The sequence below is a fragment of the Brachionichthys hirsutus genome, chromosome 7 (genome assembly GCF_040956055.1).
Source record: "Brachionichthys hirsutus isolate HB-005 chromosome 7, CSIRO-AGI_Bhir_v1, whole genome shotgun sequence".
Lineage (NCBI taxonomy): Eukaryota > Metazoa > Chordata > Actinopteri > Lophiiformes > Brachionichthyidae > Brachionichthys > Brachionichthys hirsutus.
In genome coordinates this window covers 552,365-577,377 of record NC_090903.1, presented here as the reverse complement: position 1 = coordinate 577,377, position 25,013 = coordinate 552,365, and the positions used below count along the sequence as shown (strand labels likewise).

The window sequence follows — 25,013 nt, the reverse complement described above, 5'->3', positions numbered from 1 at the left end:
AGCTTCCTGTCTCACCTCATCTGTTAGTCTATCCATCACCATGGCAACAAAAAGGGGCTCAGAGCTGATCCCTGGTGCATCCCACTAGGGTGACCAGATCATCACCGGACAAATGTGGGACAGCGGGTCTGTATCAGTGGGACAAAGGAGGGACACTTCCTAGATGCCAAACAATGATTATTATTTCCAGACATGTGATATATTTTGTGTAATTGAGTGTCCCTCAGTATAAATTAAGTTGTGCATTTAAAGAACTACGCATTCGACTTGTTCCGAAGTCTTTTATTTTATACAACCTCTTGAAAAAACATGTACCGTATTTTCACACCCATAGGACGCGCCTAAAAGTCTTAGATTTCTTTCAAAATGTGCCGTGCGTCCATTGGTACGCGCGGCCTATTTGTTGTTGTAAGGCGGACTCAGTCAGGCGCCTCGCGGAGTGATACGCCGATGCGCTTGCACTATTATGGCGTGCTGACGGAAGTGGCTGCCGAGGCTGTCGGTCCCACAGCAGAACACGGGAATAGAGCAGCGGAGAAAGAATCCAGCATTAATGAATCAATGGAGGAAGAGGAGGAAGCAAGAAGAAGACCTGCAGCAACTCGGCTCCTGCGATCGGCAACTCCGTGCGCGGCAATCTCACCGATACGGTCTAAACCGGAGTGAAGCTAGCTAACGCGCTAACGGGCTAATGGGCTAACTAGCAAGCTATCTTATCATCGTCATCCCCGGTGGATTAACCAAAGAGCTCCAACCGCGCAACGTTAAACTGCGGGCTGCGTGACGACAGAAGGAGAACACAGTTCCACTCAGAGTGGAAGGCAGCGCAGCGCCACCGTTTGAATGGATTGTAGCTGCTTCGGCTAACTGTCTGCTAGCATTGTTGTTCGAGCCTTCGCAGAAGCCGGCTTCATTTCCGAGGCGCCGCCGCTGCTGCACGGCACGGAAAGAGACTCTGACAGTTAAGAAAGAGGCCGGCATGTTTGACGGAGATCTAGCGCAGCTGTTCAATTCAGAAACGGAGGATGAGGACTTTGATGGGTTTGATTAATGACAATTAAAAAAAAAACTGTACCAAACTCTGTTTTGCTCCGGCTCTATTTTTTAAAACGCGCACTAGTATGCTTGTTTGATTGATGACGATTAAAGATGTGAGTACCAAACTCAGTTTTGCTCCTGCTTTATTTTGCGCACCTATCATGCCGGCGCCTTTTGATCCGCGCGCCCTTTGTACGTTTGAAATACCGAAAAATCAGCTGTTAATGAGACTGCGGCGAATCACCAGGTGCGTCATAAGGTCGTGAAAATACGGTAAATAAATATTCCACAGAGAAGAGGGCTATCAATTGTTATTATTTTTTGTAATCTTGTGTTGTTTTAACAGGTACAAATATATATAAAAACTAATCTAAGCAGTAGGCCTCCCATCCCCAGTCAGAACTGCTGCTGCAGGATGATTCCAGAAACTTCCTGCACAGAAAGAAGAACGGACTGAGAATCCCATAGAGAACAACCCCCTCCACCAACCCCCCACACACACACACACACAGAACAACACCGGCGCCCCTCAAGGATGTGTTCTAAGCCCTCTGCTGTTCACCCGGCTGACATATGACTGCACAGCTAAGTAGTTGAGCAGTACCTAGGTCAAACTAACTCAGTAAAGGGTTAACTAGGTCATACTAACTCAGTAAAGGGTTAACTAGGTCAAACTAACTCAGTAAACTAACTGGGACCAAAGTTCTGGTCCAAACCCCCGACAATAACCACCATTGTAGATGAGGTCATACTTCATCTATTGTTCAGTCACAGCAGACAAACCTGTGTGCAGTGTTAAATTAACCCCGCCCCTTGTGATCGAGGAACCGCCCACCCACGTATTATTGAAGCCATTTCGGTAAGAGTGCTAGAAAGTCCGAGTTTTCTGTTCGTGACAAATGATGAAAACGCTGCAACGAGTATTGCGCCGCCTCGGAAGATGGTCGGTGCGCTGATGCGTAACAGGATCAATGATCAATGATACCGAGCTCCGCCCACCGGAAACAGTCACGCTCCTCTCACGATATCTGGGAGTAACTTCCGTCTATTCTCTTGAATATGAATTTTTCGTCTAACCTCAATTTGAGATTTAAAAAACGACCAGCACAACAATTTAAGATAAGGATTAAATATTAAATAATAACAAATATTCATTCAGCATATTGCTTTCCTTTGTGTAATTGTAATTTTCTAATTGTGTGACAATGACTGTACGCTTGTGTGTGCGTGACGGTCACGCCAGCTGATTACGCCGCTTTTATTTTGCTGACTTCCGGATTCCTGTTATGAAGAGTGCAGCTTCCGCTTCCGCTTCCGCTGCCTCGACAAACAGAAGACGAGTCCATCATTCTGCGGTCCGTCGGTGACGCGCTCGTCACCACCGTGAACTGCGGAATAAGGAACGGATCCATGTAATGCAGTAACGGACAGAATGCAGTAACGGACAGAATGCAGTAACGGACAGAATGGAGTAACGGACAGAATGCAGTAACGGACAGAATGGAGTAACGGACAGAATGCAGTAACGGACAGAATGGAGTAACGGACAGAATGCAGTAACGGACGCCGGCCCTCCAGCCTCTCGAGGAGGCTGCTCGCTGTAGCTTCCGGTCGGGGCGAGGAATGCGAGCCGAGCGTCGATGTTTCACTGGAGCAAGTGGAGGAAGAGGATGGGCGCGAACTCTTCTTCAAAGAGGCCCGTGTTCGATGAAAACGAAGATGGTAAGTGATTGATTGGTGACTGAGCCCCAGCAGGATGTGGATTTATTTTATTATTTTAAGTTACAGCTAGTACACATTGAATTTCACCTTGTAGTTTTTTTATTTTAGCTCGTACACGTTGAATTTCGCCTCATAGTTTTTTTTATTTTAGCTTGTACAGGTTGAATTTCACCTCGTAGTTTTTTTTTATTTTAGCTAGTACACGTTGAATTTCACCTCGTAGTTTTTTTTTATTTTAGCTAGTACACGTTGAATTTCACCTCGTAGTTTTTCTTATTTTAGCTAGTACACGTTGAATTTCACCTCGTAGTTTTTCTTATTTTAGCTGGTACACGTTGAGTTTCACCTCGTAGTTTTTCTGATTTTAGCTAGTACACGTTGAATTTCACCTCGTAGTTTTTTTATTTTAGCTACGTTGAATTTCACCTCGTAGTTTTTTTATTTTAGCTACGTTGAATTTCACCTTGTAGTTTTTTTATTTCAGCTAGTACACGTTGAATTTCACCATAGTTTTTATTTTATTTTAGCTAGTATGCGTTGAATTTCACCTCATAGTTTTTTTTATTTTAGCTAGTACACGTTTAATTTCACCTCGTAGTTTTTTTATTTTAGCTACGTTGAATTTCACCTTGTAGTTTTTTTATTTCAGCTAGTACACGTTGAATTTCACCATAGTTTTTATTTTATTTTAGCTAGTACACGTTTAATTTCACCTCGTAGTTTTTTTTTATTTTAGCTAGTACACGTTGAATTTCACCTCGTAGTTTTTCTTATTTTAGCTAGTACACGTTGAATTTCACCTCGTAGTTTTTCTTATTTTAGCTGGTACACGTTGAATTTCACCTCGTAGTTTTTCTTATTTTAGCTAGTACACGTTGAATTTCACCTCGTAGTTTTTCTTATTTTAGCTAGTACACGTTGAATTTCACCTCGTAGTTTTTCTGATTTTAGCTGGTACACGTTGAATTTCACCTCGTAGTTTTTTTTATTTTAGCTACGTTGAATTTCACCTCGTAGTTTTTTTATTTTAGCTACGTTGAATTTCACCTTGTAGTTTTTTTATTTCAGCTAGTACACGTTGAATTTCACCATAGTTTTTATTTTATTTTAGCTAGTATGCGTTGAATTTCACCTCATAGTTTTTTTTATTTTAGCTAGTACACGTTCAATTTCACCTCATAGTTTTTTTTATTTTAGCTGGTACACGTTGAATTTCACCTCGTAGTTTTTTTTATTTTAGCTACGTTGAATTTCACCTTGTAGTTTTTTTATTTCAGCTAGTACACGTTGAATTTCACCATAGTTTTTATTTTATTTTAGCTAGTATGCGTTGAATTTCACCTCATAGTTTTTTTTATTTTAGCTAGTACACGTTTAATTTCACCTCGTAGTTTTTTTTATTTTAGTTGGTACACGTTGACGGCTTTGGTGCTGTGATGCTGAAGTTGACGAAGTTTTTACCAGCAGCTGACAGAACAGGATGCTGATCCTCGACGAGAATCCGAATCGGTTCAGTCGCCATGGTTGATGAAAGGATCCACAGACTGGGAGTGTTCCTTGGTGCAATCGTGCAATAGCAGCAACAACAAATGATAACATGCAAAATGCCAGCGCTACGCTCGGGTACGCAATAAAATATGCCCTCCCTTTATATACTCCCTTTCCCATGTCCATGAAGGCAGCAGGACACTGTTCTGCTGGACACAGTGAACAGTAGGTGTGGAGTGAAGTGGTTGGAGGCCACTTAAAAGGAGACATGTGTCCACTTAAAAGGAGACATGTCCTCCTTTAAGTGCTATCAGACTTGATTATCCATGAAGTGCTGATTCTGCATCACCACACCGTTCATATTCCAGAGTGCTGCTGTGGACGGGCACCAATCGAAGGGAACCTCTGACTGAGACTCTGAAACAGCATCTGTCTGGTCTCCGTCACACGGTTGTGTTAGAGAAGAGTGGCTCAAGCCGAGTCGAGCTTTAAACTTAACGCGGCTCAGCTATTAATATAAACTCGCTGAGCTATAAAATACAAACCTGTTTATGCCATCCCTGCTTTGCCAACTTTTAAACGTAAAAGCTCGTGAATGCACCGAAGTTGAAAGAATGACTTGGCAACGAGGGAAAGGCCCTGTCTGAGGAAGACATGCACTGTAAAACAAAGAACTCTGTCTGGAGATTTAGTCAGGAATGGCAATGGAAAGATTTCTGAAAATGGGGATGATGATTGTCACAACGTTGGAAGAGCTTTAATTCATCATTTCCATCACATTGTTTGTGAAGCACATGCAAACACGGCATGTGAGGCACCATAGAGCGAGTTCAAAGCCCAGCCGTCATAATACATGGCACAATACGTCCATCCATCCATCCATCCATCCATCCGTCGTCATCCGCTTATCCGGGGCCGGGTCGCGGGGGCAGCAGCCTAACAGGGAAGCCCAGACTTCCCTCTCCCCGGCCACTTCCTCTAGCTCTTCCGGGGGGATCCCGAGGCGTTCCCAGGCCAGCCGAGAGACATAGTCTCTCCAGCGTGTCCTGGGTCTTCCCCGTGGTCTCCTCCCGGTGGGACCTGAACACCTCACCAGGGAGGCGTCCAAGAGCCATCCTGAATAGATGCCCGAGCCTCCTCGTCTGGCTCCTCTCAACGCGGAGGCACAGTATGTGTCGTCACAATATTCTCATATTTTATAGTTAGTACCTCCATTTATGCAGATTGAATTGGATGGCGGCTTTTCTTGCTTGTTTGTGTGATGCTAGAGTTATGCAAATCCAAATGTTGACTGTCCAACTGAGCACTATCTGCATTTATTTTCTTATTAAAAGTCAGGAGCCTCGCGGAGCGATACGTACTGATGCTGTCCTTCAACATAGTATTATAGACAGGAGCCTCGCGGAGCGATACGTACCGGTGCTGTCCTTCACCATAGTAGTATAGTCAGGAGCATCGCGGAGCGATACGTACTGATGCTGTCCTTCAACATAGTATTATAGACAGGAGCCTCGCGGAGTGATACGTACTGATGCTGTCCTTCAACATAGTATTATAGTCAGGAGCATCGCGGAGCGGTACGTACCGGTGCTGTCCTTCAACATAGTATTATGGTCAGGAGCCTCGGAGTGATACGTACCGGTGCTGTCCTTCAACATAGTATTATAGACAGGAGCCTCGCGGAGCGATGCGTACCGGTGCTGTCCTTCAACATAGTATTATGGTCAGGAGCCTCGCGGAGTGATACGTACCGGTGCTGTCCTTCAACATAGTATTATGGTCAGGAGCCTCGGAGTGATACGTACCGGTGCTGTCCTTCAACATAGTATTATAGACAGGAGCCTCGCGGAGCGATGCGTACCGGTGCTGTCCTTCAACATAGTATTATAGTCAGGAGCCTCGCGGAGCGATACGTACCGGTGCTGTCCTTCAACATAGTATTATGGTCAGGAGCCTCGCGGAGTGATACGTACCGGTGCTGTCCTTCAACATAGTATTATGGTCAGGAGCCTCGGAGTGATACGTACCGGTGCTGTCCTTCAACATAGTATTATAGACAGGAGCCTCGCGGAGCGATGCGTACCGGTGCTGTCCTTCAACATAGTATTATAGTCAGGAGCCTCGCGGAGCGATACGTACCGGTGCTGTCCTTCAACATAGTATTATGGTCAGGAGCCTCGCGGAGTGATACGTACCGGTGCTGTCCTTCAACATAGTATTATAGTCAGGAGCCTCGCGGAGCGATACGTACCGGTGCTGTCCTTCAACATAGTATTATAGACAGGAGCCTCGCGGAGTGATACGTACTGATGCTGTCCTTCAACATAGTATTATAGTCAGGAGCATCGCGGAGCGATGCGTACCGGTGCTGTCCTTCAACATAGTATTATGGTCAGGAGCCTCGGAGTGATACGTACCGGTGCTGTCCTTCAACATAGTATTATGGTCAGGAGCCTCGGAGTGATACGTACCGGTGCTGTCCTTCAACATAGTATTATGGTCAGGAGCCTCGCGGAGTGATACGTACCGGTGCTGTCCTTCAACATAGTATTATGGTCAGGAGCCTCGGAGTGATACGTACCGGTGCTGTCCTTCAACATAGTATTATGGTCAGGAGCCTCGCGGAGTGATACGTACCGGTGCTGTCCTTCAACATAGTATTATAGTCAGGAGCATCGCGGAGCGATACGTACCGGTGCTGTCCTTCAACATAGTATTATAGTCAGGAGCCTCGGAGTGATGCGTACCGATGCTGTCCTTCAACATAGTATTATAGTCAGGAGCATCGCGGAGCGATACGTACCGGTGCTGTCCTTCAACATAGTATTATAGACGGGAGCCTCGCGGAGTGATACGTACCGATGCTGTCCTTCAACATAGTATTATAGTCAGGAGCCTCGGAGCGATACGTACCGATGCTGCCCTTCAACATAGTATTATAGTCAGGAGGATCGTGGAGTGATACGTACCGATGCTGCCCTTCAACATAGTATTATAGTCAGGAGGATCTCGGAGCGATGCGTACCGATGCTGCCCTTCAAGATTCAAGATTCAAGACACTTTATTATCATTATGCGAACATAATAAAATCGTGAGAAGGCCCACGGCTAAAGGCACACATCATAACAGTCAAATCAAAAACTAAATTCTCTCTCTTAAAGATACAATATGTATACTGTAGTCCCTCGATATAATGCGGTTAATTTTCCGCGACTTCGCTGCTTCGCGGAGTTTTTTAGTGCAATTTTTTTTGCACTTGAACGCGCCTTGAAATGGCACAAGACGAAGGCGCGGTCGGAGGAACTGTGAAATACGCGCGAGTTGCTATTAATCATTTCTCATGTGTTCAACCTCGTAGGTTTATCATTAAAATTAAATTCGTTATTTCTAAAAGCTATCATGTTTATTTGTTAAGCGTTTGTTTAATAGCGCTCTTATTCTCTGTGTAAAAATAGGCTTTTATTTTGTAGGAGCATAAACGTCACGTCCCAAACAGTTTGTGGCCCGGGTGGGTGGGGTCTGTCGGCGGGACAAACAGTCTGTGGCCCGGGTGGGTGGGGTCTGTGGGCGGGACAAACAGTCTGTGGCCCGGGTGGGTGGGGTCTGTGGGCGGGACAAACAGTCTGTGGCCCGGGTGGGTGGGGTCTCTGGCGATGCGTCTGGCCCTCCTCTGGACTCTGGAGGTGTAAACAGAGTCCAGATCAGGCAGACGGTGACCCACAATCCCCTGAGCTGTCCTCACCACCCGGGATAGGTCCTTCCTGTCCTGCGCCGTGCAGCTGCCGTACCACACGGTCGCACTGAGACACAGGACGCTCTCTATCGTGGCCCGGTAGAAGTCTTCAAGCAGCACAGAGGAGAGTCCAGCCCGCTTCAGCTTCCTGAGGAAGAAGAGCCGTTGCTGGGCCTTCTTCACCAGGTGTCTGGTGTTGAGTGTCCAGGAGAGGTCAGAGGAGATGTGGATGCCCGGGAATTTAATCTTCTGGGAACGCTGCACTGGGAACGCCGCACTGGGGACGCCGCACTGGGGACGCCGCACTGGGGACGCTGCACTGGGAATGTGCAGGAATGTTTTCAATGAAAAGCAGGAACCAGGCAAGTCCAGAGAATTGTCCTTCGGGGAGGAGGGGGGGGGGTGCAGTAGGAAGGTTTCCAGAGCAGAGCCAATGAGGGGTGTGTGTGTGTGTGAGAGAGAGTTCATGTGTGTGGAAAGTCAGAGAGACATGTCCTTGGATTGTTTTGGTAGACAGATGGGACCTGGCACCGGGGGGGGGGGGTCTGGAGACCTAATAGATCCAATATTCAGCCGAAATGAAACTTTAGCTTAATCCAAATACACAACTGGTCCTCATTTATTCCTCGTTTCGTGTTCCAAGGCGAGACTTCAGTCCCTCCAAGCCAGGACTCAGTCCGGAGATCTGTGATACAGTTCTACCTGCTGGGGCAGGATGGGATCCAGTTTCTGCCGGTCCTCCCCGGATCGATCCCTGAGCTCGTTGCCCAGATCCTCGATTCGGACCATCACACGGTCCCCCAGAGCACCGAAGAGCACTTTTAGATCCATTTATCCAGAACTTTGAAAGCCGCCGTCTTGGAGACTTTCCGGTACACCAGGGCAGCTCCCGCCCCGATTAGCAGATGCCCCGCCCCCGCCAATAAGCCAAACAGCCAAATATCTTCCACATCCTCTACAGAGAGGACCGAGAGACAGACCACTCTCCATTTCTCCCAGGGATCATGGTGAAGCCTGCTGCGTGGCTCCCGTCTGGACAGGTGGGCCCCCGGAGTCCAATCTTTGGGTGAAAAAATGTGATCAATCGCACTAAGAGACCAGTTAATCAATTCCATGATTTAGTAGACCAGAACTCAGCACGCAGCGGGTCCTGGAAAGCAGACAGACGAGACGAGACAAAGAATGCGGGGACGAGAGGACAAACGTCTGCTCTCATCGAAGACCGGAAGAAATGTTTTCAGGGAGGCGTTTCTCATCTAACTAAAAAAGTTAACCTCGAACCCTGATGGTGTGTGTGTAGCATTTACAGAAATAAACAGTTCAACCCAAACACACGTCAATAGCAGAATGAAACAAATATAAGAGCAGAGCTTTCATTTATTTATTGATATTTAATTATATTTATATATTTACTTTCTTATTTCCGCACATTTTTATTTATGTATATATTTATTTTTAAATGTGGCAGTTTTGGTCCTCCATATCAATGAGCCTTATTCCTGTCACGACGTGTGTGTGTGTGTGAGAGAGAGACTAATGCTAGCGATATAAAGCTATAAATGCTAATGCTAGCAATATAAAGCTATAAATGCTAATGCTAGCGATATAAAGCTATAAATGCTAATGCTAGCGACGTGGACATCAGTGGTGAGGGACACAGGTCCAGGTTCTGCAGCACCACGGACAGAAGGACCTGAAAGAGAGAGAGGGACAAACAGAGGGAGAGAGAGAACAAGACTACAGGGAAGAGAGAGAGATTACTGACATATATTTATAACATGAATAACCAGATAAAGGGGGAGGAGCTCAGTGTGTCATGATGTTAAGCCACCAGTGCTGCTGAATGACAGCAGATTGATTATATTGATTACTGCATCGATTAGTTATAAGCTTTGTTAAAAAGGAAAGTCTTTAATCTACTCTTGAACATAGAGATGGTGTCTGTCTCAGGAACCAATCAGGGAGCTGATTCCACAATAAAGGAGCTTGATAACTGAAAGCTCCGCCCCCCTGTCTGTCCTAGTGGGGCAATATGAGATAATCATCTGTGTAAGCCAGTGCTTCTCAATTATTTTCTGTAGCGCCCCCCCTAGGATGAAAAAAATATTTTACGCCCCCCCCAAAAGAATCACTTTTGTATCCTTATTAACATACAAAGAAATATGAAGAAGAAATATAGATCAACTTACAATAAAGAATAACTTTATTACCATTTTTTTTGTCTGCAACAGAAAATATTTAATAGTAGTAGTAGTAGTAATTGTATTTCAGTCAGTATCTTAAATGAGAGCAAGGAATTTAAAAAAAAGAAAAAATCAACAACATAACAATGACTGAAAAGGTATTGGCGGAAGTGAAACACTTATTTATGCCAAACCCTTATTATATCTTGAATGAAAACACCCAACTTACATAGTAACATACAAAATAAACAAAATATATATAATTCCTATATAAATTTTTACAAAATAAATCTGTATTAGTTATATGCTCATTTCCTTAGTTGAGTATGGTCCATTCAATCATTGTAATGTAAAAAACAACCAGCAACAACAGAAAGCAAAACAAAAAAATATTTAAAAAACAAAACAAAACAAAACGAAATGAAAAACGGACGGTTTAGGTGTGTAGTGCTGCATAACCAGTAATTACATAGGATTTAAACCTTTTTTTAAATGATTGTACTGTCGTCGAGTTCTTTAATGTCTCATCCAGGCTATTCCATAAGTTTACTCCTGTAACTGAGATGGATCTGCATTTCGTGTTTGTTCTCGCTTCTCTTTTTTGATATATGCAAGTTTCCCTCAAATTATAACTGGTTTCTCTTTGTTTGAACCTTTTTTGGATACTAAACATAACCACAGCTGTGTTGAGATCGACGAAGTCCTTTAATTTTAATATATTTAGCTGGATAAACAGTGGGGGTGTTGGGGCATAATAATCTGCATAATTAATGAATGAGGGTATTGTATAATAAACAGAGTGCTTTATTGTTTACAACCGCCTTAATTTTATACAGTATGCCGATTGTTTTTGACACTTTTGTTTTCACGTAATTTATATGAACTTTCCAATTCAATCTATCATCAATATGCACTCCCAAAAATTTTATGTTACTCACCCTCTCAATTTCTATTTGATTAATCTTTAATTTAGTTTGAGTATATATTTTTTTGTTTCCAAATAATATATTTTGTCTTATTCAAATTCATTGATAATTTATTGTAATCAAACCATTTTTTTTAGTATTTCTAAATCTTTTCCAACTGTAATCATTAACTGCTCAATATTTTGTCCAGAACAATAGAGGCTGGTATCGGCAAACAAAATACATTGCATGTTCCTAAGGACTTCACAAATGTCCTTAATGTACATTATAAACAATTTTGAAGTGCATCCATTTGCCTGACATTTTAATCCTTAAATTACACTTTATACAATTAAATAATAAATTTAATTAAATAACATCAATAAATAATAATAAATTAAAATTGATCAGCAACATCAACTAGGGAGCACAAAATATAAAACACTTTAACCTACATAACCAAAATGAAAAAAGAATTGTGCTTTTAGCAAAATGAGGAAGTCAGGTCTTCCCTCGTCTCCCACCGTCGTCACGGTGAAGCCAAGCGCTACGTACGCTACGTATGCTACGTACGCTACGTCATATTTCCTTGTCTTGGCTTTCGACTGACCCTCCTTTGTTTTATCATCTCCGTCTCTCTTTTACTACGTTAAATATTTCTCTGTGCTGTCTCTTGACAGCTGTCAAGCAACATCAAGAGACAGCTGTGCTGTCTCCCTTGGGCTCACCACCCATAGGAGGGACCAGAGGGGTTGGGTGCGATGTGAGCTGGGCGGCAGCCAAAGGCGGGGACCTTGGCGGTCCGACCCTCGGCTCCAGAAACTAGCTCTAGGGACGTGGAACGTCACCTCTCTGGCGGGGAAGGAGCCTGAGCTGGTGTGCGAGGTTGAGAAGTTCCGACTGGATATAGTTGGCCTCACCTCGACACACAGCAAGGGCTCCGGAACCACCCTTCTTGAGAGGGGTTGGACTCTCTTCCACTCTGGAGTTGCCACTGGTGAGAGGCGCCGGGCAGGGGTGGCAATACTTATTGCCCCCCGGCTCAGTGCCTGTATGTTGGAGTTTACTCCAATAAATGAGAGGGTAGCCTCCCTCCGCCTTCGGCTGGGGGGACGGATCCTGACTGTTGTTTGTGCCTATGGTCCAAACAGCAGTTCAGAGTATCCACCCTTTTTGGAGTCCTTGGAGGGGGTACTGGAGAGTGCTCCTTCTGCGGATTCCCTCGTTCTGTTGGGGGACTTCAACGCCCATGTTGGCAATGACAGCGAGACCTGGAGGGGTGTGATTGGGAGGAATGCCCCCCCTGATTGGAACCCGAGTGGTGTTTTGTTATTGGACTTCTGTGCTCGTCACAGATTGTCCATAACGAACACCATGTTCAAGCATAACGGTGTCCATATGTGCACTTGGCACCAGGACACCCTAGGCCGCAGTTCGATGATCGACTTTGTAGTCGTCTCACCGGACTTGTGGCCGCATGTCTTGGACACTTGGGTGAAGAGAGGGGCGGAGCTGTCAACCAATCATCACCTGGTGGTGAGTCAACTCCGATGGTGGGGGAGGATGCCGGACAGACTTGGCAGGCCCAAACGTATTGTGAGAGTCTGTTGGGAACGTCTGGCTGAATCTCCGGTCAGAAGGAGTTTTAACTCCCACCTCCGGGAGAGCTTCGACCATGTACCGGGGGAGGCAGGGGCCATTGAGTCCGAGTGGAACATGTTTCGTGCCTCCATTGTTGAAATGGCCGATTGGTGCTGTGGCCGTAAGGTGGTAGGTGCCTGTCGTGGCGGCAATCCCGAGACCTCTTGGTGGACACCGGTGGTGAGGGATGCCGTCAAGCTGAAGAAGGAGTCCTATCAGGCCCTTTTGGCCTGTAGGACTCCGGAGGCAGCTGACAGGTACTGACAGACCAAGCGGCGCAGCTACCGCGGTTGCTGAGGCAAAAACCCGGGCATGGGAGGAGTTCGGTGAGGCCATGGAAAACGACTTCCGGACGGCTTCGAAGAGGTTCTGGACCACCATCCGGCGTCTCAGGAGGGGGAAGCAGTGCACGGTCAACACTGTATGGTGGGGATGGTGCGCTGCTGACCTCGACTCGAGATGTCGTAGATCGGTGGAGGGACTACTTCGAAGACCTCCTCAATCCCACCGACATGCCTTCCAGTGAGGAAGCAGGGCCTGGGGACTCGGGGGTGAGTTCCTCTATCTCTGGGGCCGAGGTTGCCGAGGTAGTTAAAAAGCTCCTCGGTGGCAAGGCCCCAGGGGTGGATGAGATCCGCCCGGAGTCCCTTAAGGCTCTGGATGTTGTAGGGCTGTCATGGTTGACACTACTCTGCAACATTGCATGGACATCGGGGGCAGTGCCTCTAGATTGGCAGACCGGGGTGGTGGTCCCTCTTTATAAGAAGGGGGACCGGAGGGTGTGTTCCAACTGCAGAGGGATCACACTCCTCAGCCTCCCCGGTAAGGTCTATTCAGGGGTACTGGAGAGGAGTGTCCGCCGGATAGTCGAACCTCGGATTCAGGAGGAGCAATGTGGTTTTCGTCCTGGCCGTGGAACTGTGGACCAGCTCTACACCCTCGGCAGGGTCCTTGAGGGTGCATGGGAGTTTGCCCAACCAGTCCACATGTGTTTTGTGGATTTGGAGAAGGCATTCGACCGTGTCCCTCGGGGAGTCCTGTGGGGGGTGCTCCGGGAGTACGGGGTGTCGGACCCCCTCATACGGGGTGTGCGCTCCCTATATGACCGGTGCCAGAGCTTGGTCCGCATTGCTGGCAATAAGTCGGACCTATTTCCAGTCCGGGTTGGACTCCGTCAGGGCTGCCCTTTGTCACCGATTCTGTTCGTAACTTTTATGGACAGAATTTCTAGGTGCAGCCAGGGCATTGAGGGGGTTCGGTTTGGTGACGTCAGGATTGGATCACTGCTTTTTGCAGACGATGTGATCCTGTTGGCTTCATCAGGCCGTGCCCTCCAGCTCTCACTGGATTGGTTCGCAGCCGCATGTGAAGCGGCCGGGATGAGAATCAGCACCTCCAAATCCGAGGCCATGGTTCTCAGTCGGAAAAGGGTGGAATGCACCCTCCAGGTCGGGGAGGAGCTCCTGCCCCAAGTGGAGGAGTTCAAGTACCTTAGGGTCTTGTTCACGAGTGAGGGAAAAATGGAGCGAGAGATCGACAGACGGATCGGTGCAGCGTCTGCAGTGATGCGGACTCTGCACAGATCCGTCATGGTGAAGAGAGAGCTGAGTCGAAAGGCGAAGCTCTCGATTTACCGGTCGATCTTCGTTCCTACCCTCACCTGCCGGTCGATCTCCGTTCTGACCCTCACCGATGGTCACGAGCTTTGGGTAGTGACCGAAAGAACGAGATCGTGGGTACAAGCGGCTGAAATGAGCTTCCTCCGTAGGGTGGCTGGGCTCTCCCTTAGAGATAGGGTGAGAAGCTCAGTCATCCGGGAGGAGCTCGGAGTAGAGCCGCTGCTCCTCCGTGTTTAGAGGGGCCAGGTGAGGTGGCTTGGACACCTACTTAGGATGCCTCCTGAACGCCTCCCTGGTGAGGTGTTCAGGGCACGTCCCACCGGGAGTTGACCACGGGGAAGACCCAGGACACGTTGGAGAGACTATGTCTCTCGGCTGGCCTGGGAACGCCTCGGGATCCCCCCGGAAGAGCTGGAAGAAGTGGCCGGGGGGAGGGAAGTCTGGGTTTCCCTGCTTAGGCTGCTGCCCCCGCAACCCGGCCCCGGATAAGCGGAAGATAATGGATGGATGGATGGATGTCTCTTGAGGGTTTGTTTACAACCGCTCTTCTTCTGCTAATATTCCCTGCGCGGACTCTGACAATCAGGGCGCCACTGCCAACTACTGGAGTGGACGTGCAATTACACTTTAATCTCGAAAGGCAAAAAAACAGTTTATCCGCGGTCACAGACGCACGCCCCCCCTAACATCTCACTTTAAAAGTGAGTAGAAGGATTTTATATTAAATTCGTGCTCTCACAGGAAGCCAATGCAGAGACGCCAGAACAGGGGAACAGACCACTGATACTAGGTGCGTTTACATGGACAACATTTATTTATTCCGATCAGAGTTCAGAGTAAAACTGTGATCCGATGCGCCGTGTTCACGGACCCTAAAAATCCGATCCGATTAGGATTTGTTCATGCATCACACTTTTGATCGGAACAGAATATTCTGACATGCGCAGTTTGACCAAAAGCACCGGAAATGGTAGAATAAGAAGCGTAGCGTAGCAACTTCCGCTGTAAACAAATCATCGCTCCGCGCTTTTCTGCCTGAAACGTCAGCGTTATTTTGCTCGTTTTCCCCGTTTGCGCTTTTAGTTTCCTCCTTTAATGTCTCCGGAAACATGTTTGTCTCAGATATTGACCAGTTCTGTCTTTCGCCCGCCGTGCTTTTCGCTCGCTCTGCTTCAACTAGCTTCCGGCAATAGCAGTAGCGCGTGTAGCTGACGTCACAGACATGCGCAGTAAGGACGACTTGTACCGATACATCGGAATAAGTGTTTTCATGCGCCCTGACCGGGTCACAAATCGGTATAAAGCACCCCTCTCCATCGGGATAGAATTGTGACCGGATCAGGCTGGATCGGGTTAGACTATTTCGGTTAAGGTGTTTCCATGAATTCAATTCAATTCAGTTCAATTCAGTTTTATTTATATAGCGCCAGATCACAACATAAAGTCATCTCAAGGCACTTAACAGGATTAGCAGGGAAAGACCTGCAGGGAAACACAGAACCCAACTTGACCCACAAGAGCAACGGGGGCAAGGAAAAACTTCCCTTTAACGGGCAGAAACCTTGGACAGAACCTAGGCTCATGGTGGACGGCCATCTGTCTGACCGGCTGGGTTGAGAGAGAGAGAGAGAGACGGAGAGAGAGAGAGAGAGAGAGAATGGGAGGTCGGAGACGAGTCAAGGAGATGGATAGGGAAGTGATAGCGAGACAGAGCAGGAGCAGACAAAAACAAAATGCTAATGCTAGCGACGTGGACATCAGCGTTGAGGGACACAGGTCCAGGTTCTGCAGCACCACGGACAGAAGGACCTGAAAGAGAGAGAGGGACAAACAGCGGGAGAGAGAGAACAAGACTACAGGGAATAGAGACAGATTGCACACATATATTTATAACATGAATAATCAGATAAAGGGGGAGGAGCTCAGTGTGTCACGATGGTAAGCCACCAGTGCTGCCTAATGACAGCAGATTGATTATATTGATTACTGCATCGATTAGTTATAAGCTTTGTTAAAAAGGAAAGTCTTTAGTCTACTCTTGAACATAGAGATGGTGTCTGTCTCAGGAACCAATCAGGGAGCTGATTCCACAATAAAGGAGCTTGATAACTGAAAGCTCCGCCCCCCTGTCTGCTCTTGGAAATTTTTGGAACCACGAGCAGGCCAGCGTTTTGGGACCGCAGGGTTCTAGTGGGGCAATACGGGATAATCATCTCTGTAAGGTAAGGAGGGGCCTGGCCAGTGAGGGCTTTAAAAGTGAGTAGAAGGATTTTATATTCAATCCGTTCCCTAACAGGAAGCCAATGCAGAGACGCCAGAACAGGGGAAATGTGTTCTCTCAGTCTGGTTCCCGTCAAAACACGAGCTGCTGCGTTCTGGATTAGCTGGAGATGTTTAATAGACCTTTTGGGCAGCCGGACAGTAAGGAGTTGCAGTAGTCCAGTCTGGAAGTCATGGACTATTGTTTCTGCATCTTTTCGGGTCAGTAGGTGCCTGACCTTTGAAATATTCCGAAGGTGAAAGAACGCAGTCCTTGAGATATGCTTTATCTGGGACTGAAATGACAGGTCCTGATCAAAGATTACCCCCAGATTCTTGGCAGTGGTGCTGGTGGACACTGAGACGCCATCTAGTTCAACTACAACACTAGAACAAACATTTCTGAGATGCTTTGGCCCAAGAACCGGAACCTCAGTTTTATTTAGATTTAATAACAGGAAGTTCTCGGTCATCCAGGAGTTAATGTCCTTAAGGCACGTCTGAAGTCTAACCGACTGATCGACTTTGTCTGGCTGAACGGACAGGTACAATTGTGTATCGTCCGCATAGCAGTGGAAATTTATGCTATGTTTCTTAATAATGTTACCTAAGGGAAGCATATATAGCGTGAACAGAACAGGTCCAAGCACTGAACCCTGTGGAACTCCATATTTAACTTCAGTGTAGGTAGAAGATTCATCATGAACACGTACAAACTGAAATCTATCAGATAAATATGATCTAAACCAGTTCAATGCAGATCCTCTAACACCAACAGATTGTTCCAGCCTCTGTAACAGAATCTGATGATCTATTGTGTCAAAGGCTGCGCTGAGATCTAATAAAATAAGCACGGAGACAAGTCCATTATCAGACGCTATTAAAGGTCATTGGTGACTTTAACTAATGCTGTCTCTGTGCTATGATGAGCTCTGAAACACGACTGGAAAACCTCAAATAACTGATTGTCTTGTCAGAATTCACACAGCTGACTGGAAACTGCTTTCTCTAGAAGCTTTGACAGGAATGGAAGGTTTGAAATTGGCCGATAGTTAGCCGAGACATCAGGATCCAATGTTGGTTTTTTGAGAAGCGGTTTAATGACTGCTGTTTTAAAAGACTTGGGTACATAGCCTGTGAGTAAAGATAGATTAATTATATTTAGCAAAGCAATACTGATTGAGGGGAAGACTTCTTTAAGCAGCTTAGATGGGACCGGGTCTAGGAGACAAGTGCACGGTTTAGATGAGGCAATAGCTGCACACATTTGCTGCAGGTTAATCCAAGTAACTATCAAGAGTAACAGCCGTATCTCTACTTCCATCACTCAGGGAGGGGTCAATGCCACACGAAGGCAGACGCTGATGAATGACGTCCCAAATAGATTCGATTTTGGTACTGAAGAAGTTCATGAAATCTTCACTACTGAGACCTGTCGGAACAAAAGGGTCAACAGAGCTGGAGCTTTGTGTTAGCCTAGCTACGGTGTAAGAGAGAAACCTTGGATTAGATTTGTTCTCTTCTATTAGATGAGTAATATGCTGCTCTAGCTTTGTGTTAGCCTAGCTACGGTGTAAGAGAGAAACCTTGGATTAGATTTGTTCTCTTCTATTAGATGAGTAATATGCTGCTCTAGCTTTGTGTTAGCCTAGCTACGGTGTCAGAGAGAAACCTTGGATTAGATTTGTTCTCTTCTATTAGAGATGAGTAATATGCTGCTCTAGCTTTGTGTTAGCCTAGCTACGGTGTCACAGAGAAACCTTGGATTAGATTTGTTCTCTTCTATTAGAGATGAGTAATATGCTCCTCTTGCCTTGCGGAGCGTCTTCCTGTACATTTTCAGGCTGTTTTTCCAGATTAAACAAGACTCCTCCAATTTAGTGGAGCTCCACCTTCTCTCCAGTCTTCTGACTGTTTGCTTTAACAATCTACAGAATTGAACCACGGAGCTTTCCTTTTTGGTTTTAGTTTTTTAATTCTTAAGGGGGCAATGGAGTCAAGCGTCGTGCGCATCAAGTCCCCAGCACCACCTAAAGATGATCTATGTGGGAGGGGCTAAAGTTACCACACGACTCCTCAGTAATGTTAAGGCTCGATAAAGAGTTTAATGCTGACGGGATCACTTCTTTGAATTTAGCAATAGCACCATCAGACAGACATCTAGTCAAGGCTGTTCTGTTTGATGGAACGTAGTCCAATAATACAAACGTAAAAGTGATGAACTTGTGGTCTGATACAAAAGGGTTCAGTGGAAATACGATTAATTGATCAATATCAATACCATACGTGAGAACCAGATCCAAGGTGTGATTAAAGCTGTGGGCGGGTTCTTTCTCTCTCTGGGAGGAGCCAATTGAGTCCAGTAATGAGAGGAAGGCAGTAGCAAGGCAGTCGTCACTGACATCTACATGAATGTTAAAATCTCCCACAACAAGTATCTGTTCTGCTTTCAGAACTAAGCTTGTTAAACATTCAGAACATTCTGACATGAAATCAGAGTCTGGGCCTGGAGGGCGGTAAACTATAACAATCAGGACCGGCTGGCTTGATTTCCATGTTGGGAGTGACAGACTAAGAATAAGACTCTCAAAGGAGGTATAGTTTAATTTAGGTTTAGGGTTAATCTGGAGCTCCGAGTTATAGATGGCTCCAACTCCACCTCCTCGGCCGGCGTCTCCAGAAATTACCATAATTTAACATAATTGGGAGGCGTGGCTTCATTTAAACTGAAATAATCTTCAGGACCAGCCGGGTTTCAGTCAAACAGAAAATATCTACATGCTGATCTGAGATCAGATCATTTATTAAAAATGCCTTTGACGCCAAAGAGCGAATATTCAAAAGTCCACATTTAATGGTTTTACTATTATTAATTTCTGTGGCAGCAGTTTTTATTTTTATAAGGTTTCCAGGAGTAACACGTCTCCTGAAGCATTTTTATTCCGATCAGGATTTTAACCGGGTTAAATGTGTCCATGTAAACGACTACTACTACTGACTTCCACACCACATTATTTATAGTTCAACCTGTTAACTTTTGTTAACTTTTGGAGCCGCCCTGCCTAAATCGCGCTCATGTGGCTTCCCAGCTGGTTGTAGCAGGTGTGACTGTGGTAATGGTTCATTTTGATCACACTACATGCCACACATGTACTGTATAAGAAGGACATGCTGATCTACTACTTTTCTCTATTCTTTTTCTTCACAGTGAACTTTGACCACTTCCAGATATTGCGGGCCATCGGGAAAGGGAGCTTTGGCAAGGTATTTCAACCTCCATTTTTCAGGCAGTACCTGTTTGGTACCTCCTGCACATTTAGTATCTCGTCTCATGATTCCGTTGAGAGCTCATGATATTCCAGTGCTTAATATGTAACTTTTTCTATTCCAGTAATTGGTAAAAATACAGATTGTATAGTCAGTCAGCCTGTGAATCTATTTATCGAGAATCACAATTCTGCATCTCCGATTCTTGTCGGATCTGGATGAAATCTTCAGCAAATGTTTGGAATGTTACCAGGAACAGATGATTACATTGTGGTGATGAACAGGAAGAGATCCTGGATTCTGGATTCTGGATCACTTTTTGCAGTCAATGGAGATTAAACATTTGTTCCTCAATATCTCAGTTGATTATAGATCGATGTTTGTTGAATTTGACACAGTCATGTAGGGTCGGGGTCTCTATCTCACCACCGAATTTAATCTGAATCAGATTCAGAATGGAGTCAGTAAAAAATATTAAATTTTAACATTAAACCCATTTATGGATTCAAGAATCAGTTAAAAATACACATCAGCTCTGATTCACTTTGACTTTTCATGTTGGTGTATAAAGATACCAGAACAATCTAGAAGCTTCTGGTGCTGATCCAGATCACCATGTGGACGGTGTAGATCCAGTCAGGAGGGGAGCGAGCTGCTTGGGGGAGATCTGCGCTCTCTGAGTGCTGTTCTAGTTATTATTAGTATTTTAGTAATGTCTCTTTCCACATTCTTTTTTTCTTTGAATCTCTGAGCACATAATCTTTTAAGTAGTGGTGGGACTTGATTTTTTTTTTTTAACTAATTAACTATATGCTTTGTAATTAATCAAAATTAATCGCATGACCATAATTTCCTCAAAAGCAACATTTTTTTATGCAAATAAATTGTATTGGACGACTTATCAAATAATACACACAGACATGACTTTTAGCTGAAGCTCATTTCATGGCCGGTAATTTCATTTCATTTGTAAACAAAGGTAAGTACAGTTGCTGAATTTTGCTTGAAACAGTCTTTCTGCACGGCGTTTCAAAGGTTTCATCACACGCAGCTATCCGTAGCACATCTTGTAGACCTTTGTCTTCTACCACTGATAGTGGTCTAGTCTTTGGCAACCCACTTTGCGAGTGGATTCGTCTGTTTCCGACGTTTACTTGCTCATTTTCCGTCTAAATCCATTTGTCATTTGGTCAAGTTGCTGCTGACCAGAACCGCTAGCGCGAGCCGTTTCTGTGCTAGCAGTACTTCTGCGGTAGGCAAACTCTTTTTTGCATAGTTTGCCATACACGGTGGCTTTGTCTGTTCTCCCATCTGGTCATTTTTTGAAAATGAATTTACCGTCCAGCAGAGTTGTTATGTCTTTCACCTCTACGGATGGTAGGAAGGAGGAGGCAGATTCAGGAACAAACTTATCTTTTAATGAGGCGCAGTCAGTCACGGAACTACATGCTACATCGGCGCACACAACAAGCTAACGTGCCTACGTCATCACGTGACTACGGAATCCAGGCACGGACCAAATACATTACAAAAGTACTCTCTCCCGTCTCCATTCGTCCCCAAGCCAGCCTGGGACTGTGTACGTCAGTATAAGTGGCGTACCAGAACACGGTGAACTGACAAACGTTCCGGGTTTTTTGACACGCAAACTGCGTTAAAATGCGTTAATATTTTGAATTAATTAACGTCCTTCTTATTAATTAATTGTAATTAACGCGTTAATGTCCCACCCCTACTTTTAAGAAATGCGTCTCTCTGTTAAACAGTGTCACAAACATTTTTATTCACTTTAATGGCTGTGTATTGAGTTATTTTGATGGGACAGTAAAGTTACTGTTATACAACCTGTACTTTGACCACGTTACATTGTAGTAAAATGTCATTTCTTCATTGTCCAATGAAAATATATAAAATATTTGTAGAAATATGAAGCGTGTACTCGCGTTTGTGACGTACTGTATGTAACTAAAATGAAGTTCCTTTAAGATTTCAGACCTTGATTTTTATGCTTTTTCATTAATTATTCTTCCCCTTTCCCCCCTTTAAAGTGATCCCTGACTCTTGACAAATGTGTCAAAAACACAAGAATGTACCTCTACTACATAAATACATAGACAAAAACATATACAGTATTTATTTATTCTAAGATGTAAAGTCCGTTTTGTTTGGGGGCCGCCAGTGTTGTTTACATTGCAAGGCATTCTGGGTGTGACGTGGAACGACTGCATCTGCTGGCAGCGACCTGTTAGCAGCGCCCTGCTGGCAGCGACCTGTTAGCAGCGCCCTGCTGGCAGCGACCTGTTAGCAGCGCCCTGCTGGCAGCGACCTGTTAGCAGCGCCCTGCTGGCAGCGACCTGTTAGCAGCGACCTGTTGGCAGAGACCTGTTAGCAGCGCCCTGTTAGCAGCGCCCTGTTAGCAGCGACCTGCTAGCAGCGACCTGTTAGCCGCGACCTGCTAGCAGCAACCTGTTAGCCGCGACCTGTTAGCAGCGCCCTGCTGGCAGCGACCTGTTGGCAGCGCCCTGTTAGCAGCGCCCTGTTAGCAGCGACCTGCTAGCAGCGACCTGCTAGCCGCGACCTGTTAGCAGCGACCTGCTGGCAGCGACCTGTTAGCAGCGACCTGTTAGCCGCGACCTGCTAGCAGCAACCTGTTAGCAGCGACCTGTTGGCAGAGACCTGTTAGCAGCGCCCTGTTAGCAGCGCCCTGTTAGCAGAGACCTGTTAGCAGCGCCCTGTTAGCCGCGACCTGCTAGCCGCGACCTGTTAGCAGCGACCTGCTGGCAGCGACCTGTTAGCAGCGACCTGTTAGCAGCGACCTGCTGGCAGCGACCTGTTAGCAGCGACCTGTTAGTAGCGACCTGTTAACAGCGACCTGTTAGCAGCGCCCTGTTAGCAGAGACCTGTTAGCAGCGCCCTGTTAGCCGCGACCTGCTAGCCGCGACCTGTTAGCAGCGACCTGCTGGCAGCGACCTGTTAGCAGCGACCTGTTAGCAGCGACCTGCTGGCAGCGACCTGTTAGCAGCGACCTGTTAGTAGCGACCTGTTAACAGCGACCTGTTGGCGGCGACCTGTTAGCCGCGACCTGTTAGCAGTGACCTGTTAGCAGCACCCTGCTGGCAGCGACCTGTTAACAGCGACCTGTTGGCGGCGACCTGTTAGCCGCGACCTGCTCCTCCATTCTGCCTTTTCAGTCTGAACCACAGCGTCAGCAAAGACAGCAGGAAGAAGACGGAGATGAAAATGGCTCAGGTCGCAGTAAGACACACCGTACACTCTCACTGCTGGCTCCAGGTTTGGCTTCATTTTCCTTTCTTTACATTGTGTTGCAGGGTGTTACGTTCTCGGTCATGCCAATGCTCTTCGGCATTAAAACATATGTATCACGTGACCAAGAAGATTCAGAGGCGATTGGAGAAAATCTTTTCAGGTTAAAACACCCGGCAAAATTCAGCATTGGCAAAAGTGTGCACGCGCCCGTGTGGATGAAATGCAATTTAATCTACTCCACAATCATGAGTGTCAAACCAGCAAAGTGATATCAAGTGATGGATCTCAGGACTTCATGTATAGTAAATTTCTTCAAAGACGTCGTCCCTCCTCTCTCCCCTGAGGCCGTGGTGATGATGAATATATTTATTAGATAGAATGTTAGGGTACGGGTACAGTCACACAGTAGCATATATTACAGTACAAATACAGTCAAACATCCTGTCTAAGAGGAGCATTTCAAAAAAGCCCTTGCGGTCTTGTTTCCGTTGAAAGTCGACATTTAACAATACAAATAAAACTAATATTAAATTACTAGCTTGATGCAAAATAACAATACATTCAAAATAAATTACTCCTCATATAAAACAACAATAAATTAAAAAGACACATAATATGTACAACGTAGGTGGACACAAAAAAGGGGCGGGGGGGTTGATCCGGAGAGAGTCGTGATGACTATCTCCGTTTCTGTCCCCCTGAAAGGTGTATTTTTAGGGCCGTTTTGAAGGAGGCCAAAGAGGTGCATGTTTTGAGGGCAGGAGTCAAACAGTTCCACCCTTGGGGGGCAGTATTGTAAAAAGATGATTTACCCATGTTAGTCCTATAGGAGGGGGTAATCAGGTTGTTGTTTGAGCTCCCTCTAGTGTTGTGGCTGTGGGTGTCACTAAATCTGTGGAGGTGTTTATTCAGGTATGCAGGGATTGAGGGGACTGAGGGCAGAGCTGCATTGACTATTTTAAATGCCAATCCCATTTTGAGTTGTTTGACCCTGTCTTCTACCCTGAGCCATTTTAGGCTAGCAAAATGTCCAGGAAGAAGGTGGGTCATGGGTGACCTTGACTGTGACCTTGAAATCATCAACATTTATCTCACTTAGAGTGTCTTGGCCCAAAAAGAATCGATTCCGTTTGACCAAAGTGTAGTGACAGTTTGTTATCCGTAAGCCAAGTACGGATTCTGGTGACCTCAGAGCTGAGAGCTTCCTCAACCTGCACTTTGTCCTCTCCCGAAATCAGGAGTGCTGAGTCATCAGCAAACAGGAACAATTTGCAGTTACAGGCAGCACTCATGTCGTTAATGTATAGGAGGAACAGTAACAGTCCTAGAATGCTGCCTTGAGGAACCCCACAGCTCACCGGGAGGGACGAGGACAAGGTTCCGTTTATGTCCACCATTTGTTCTCGTCCCTCTAGGTACGATTTCATCCAGTTTGTTGATGTGCTATCAAAACCAATCGCCCCTAGTTTATTCAATAGGATTGAATGGTTATGCCAGTGGAGTGGGATGTGTGTTGTAAGTACTTTAAGCACTCCATTACCCAACATGCCACAGGGGTGGAGCACAGAAGACCAACCGCTACAGGGAGAGCTTAGTGGTTGCTAGGACGACAGAGCTGTACACAGAGATACAGCAAGCTCTGAATAAAGAATATTAATAGACCAGTTAACGCCTCGTCTTCATGATTCAAGAAAGACAACACATGGTGTCAGAAGTGGCCGAGAGAAGCTTTGGAAGAAGGTTTGTCACGGGAACCACGAACGAAAATAAAGTTACTGGTCGTAAAGCAACATGCTAACGGAGCAACATGCTAGCGGAGGTTGGCTGCAGACGGAAGTGAAGCAAACGACGGAGGACAGATTGGACAACTAAGTGGATCTTGTGCACGAGT

The 25,013-nt window shown here is 45.9% G+C and overlaps 1 protein-coding gene across 1 annotated transcript in view; it reads left to right on the top strand.

Moving 5' to 3' along the window:
- The first annotated feature begins 2,417 nt into the window (after positions 1-2,417).
- The window catches only part of LOC137895738 (serine/threonine-protein kinase 32C-like), a 57,742-nt gene continuing 35,146 nt past the window's right edge, over positions 2,418-25,013 (top strand). Inside the window, exons 1-2 of the mRNA XM_068741240.1 lie at positions 2,418-2,760; positions 19,797-19,852. Coding sequence (XP_068597341.1) covers positions 2,679-2,760; positions 19,797-19,852 — 138 coding nt within the window. The 5' untranslated portion in view covers positions 2,418-2,678. The remainder of the gene's footprint in view (positions 2,761-19,796; positions 19,853-25,013) is intronic.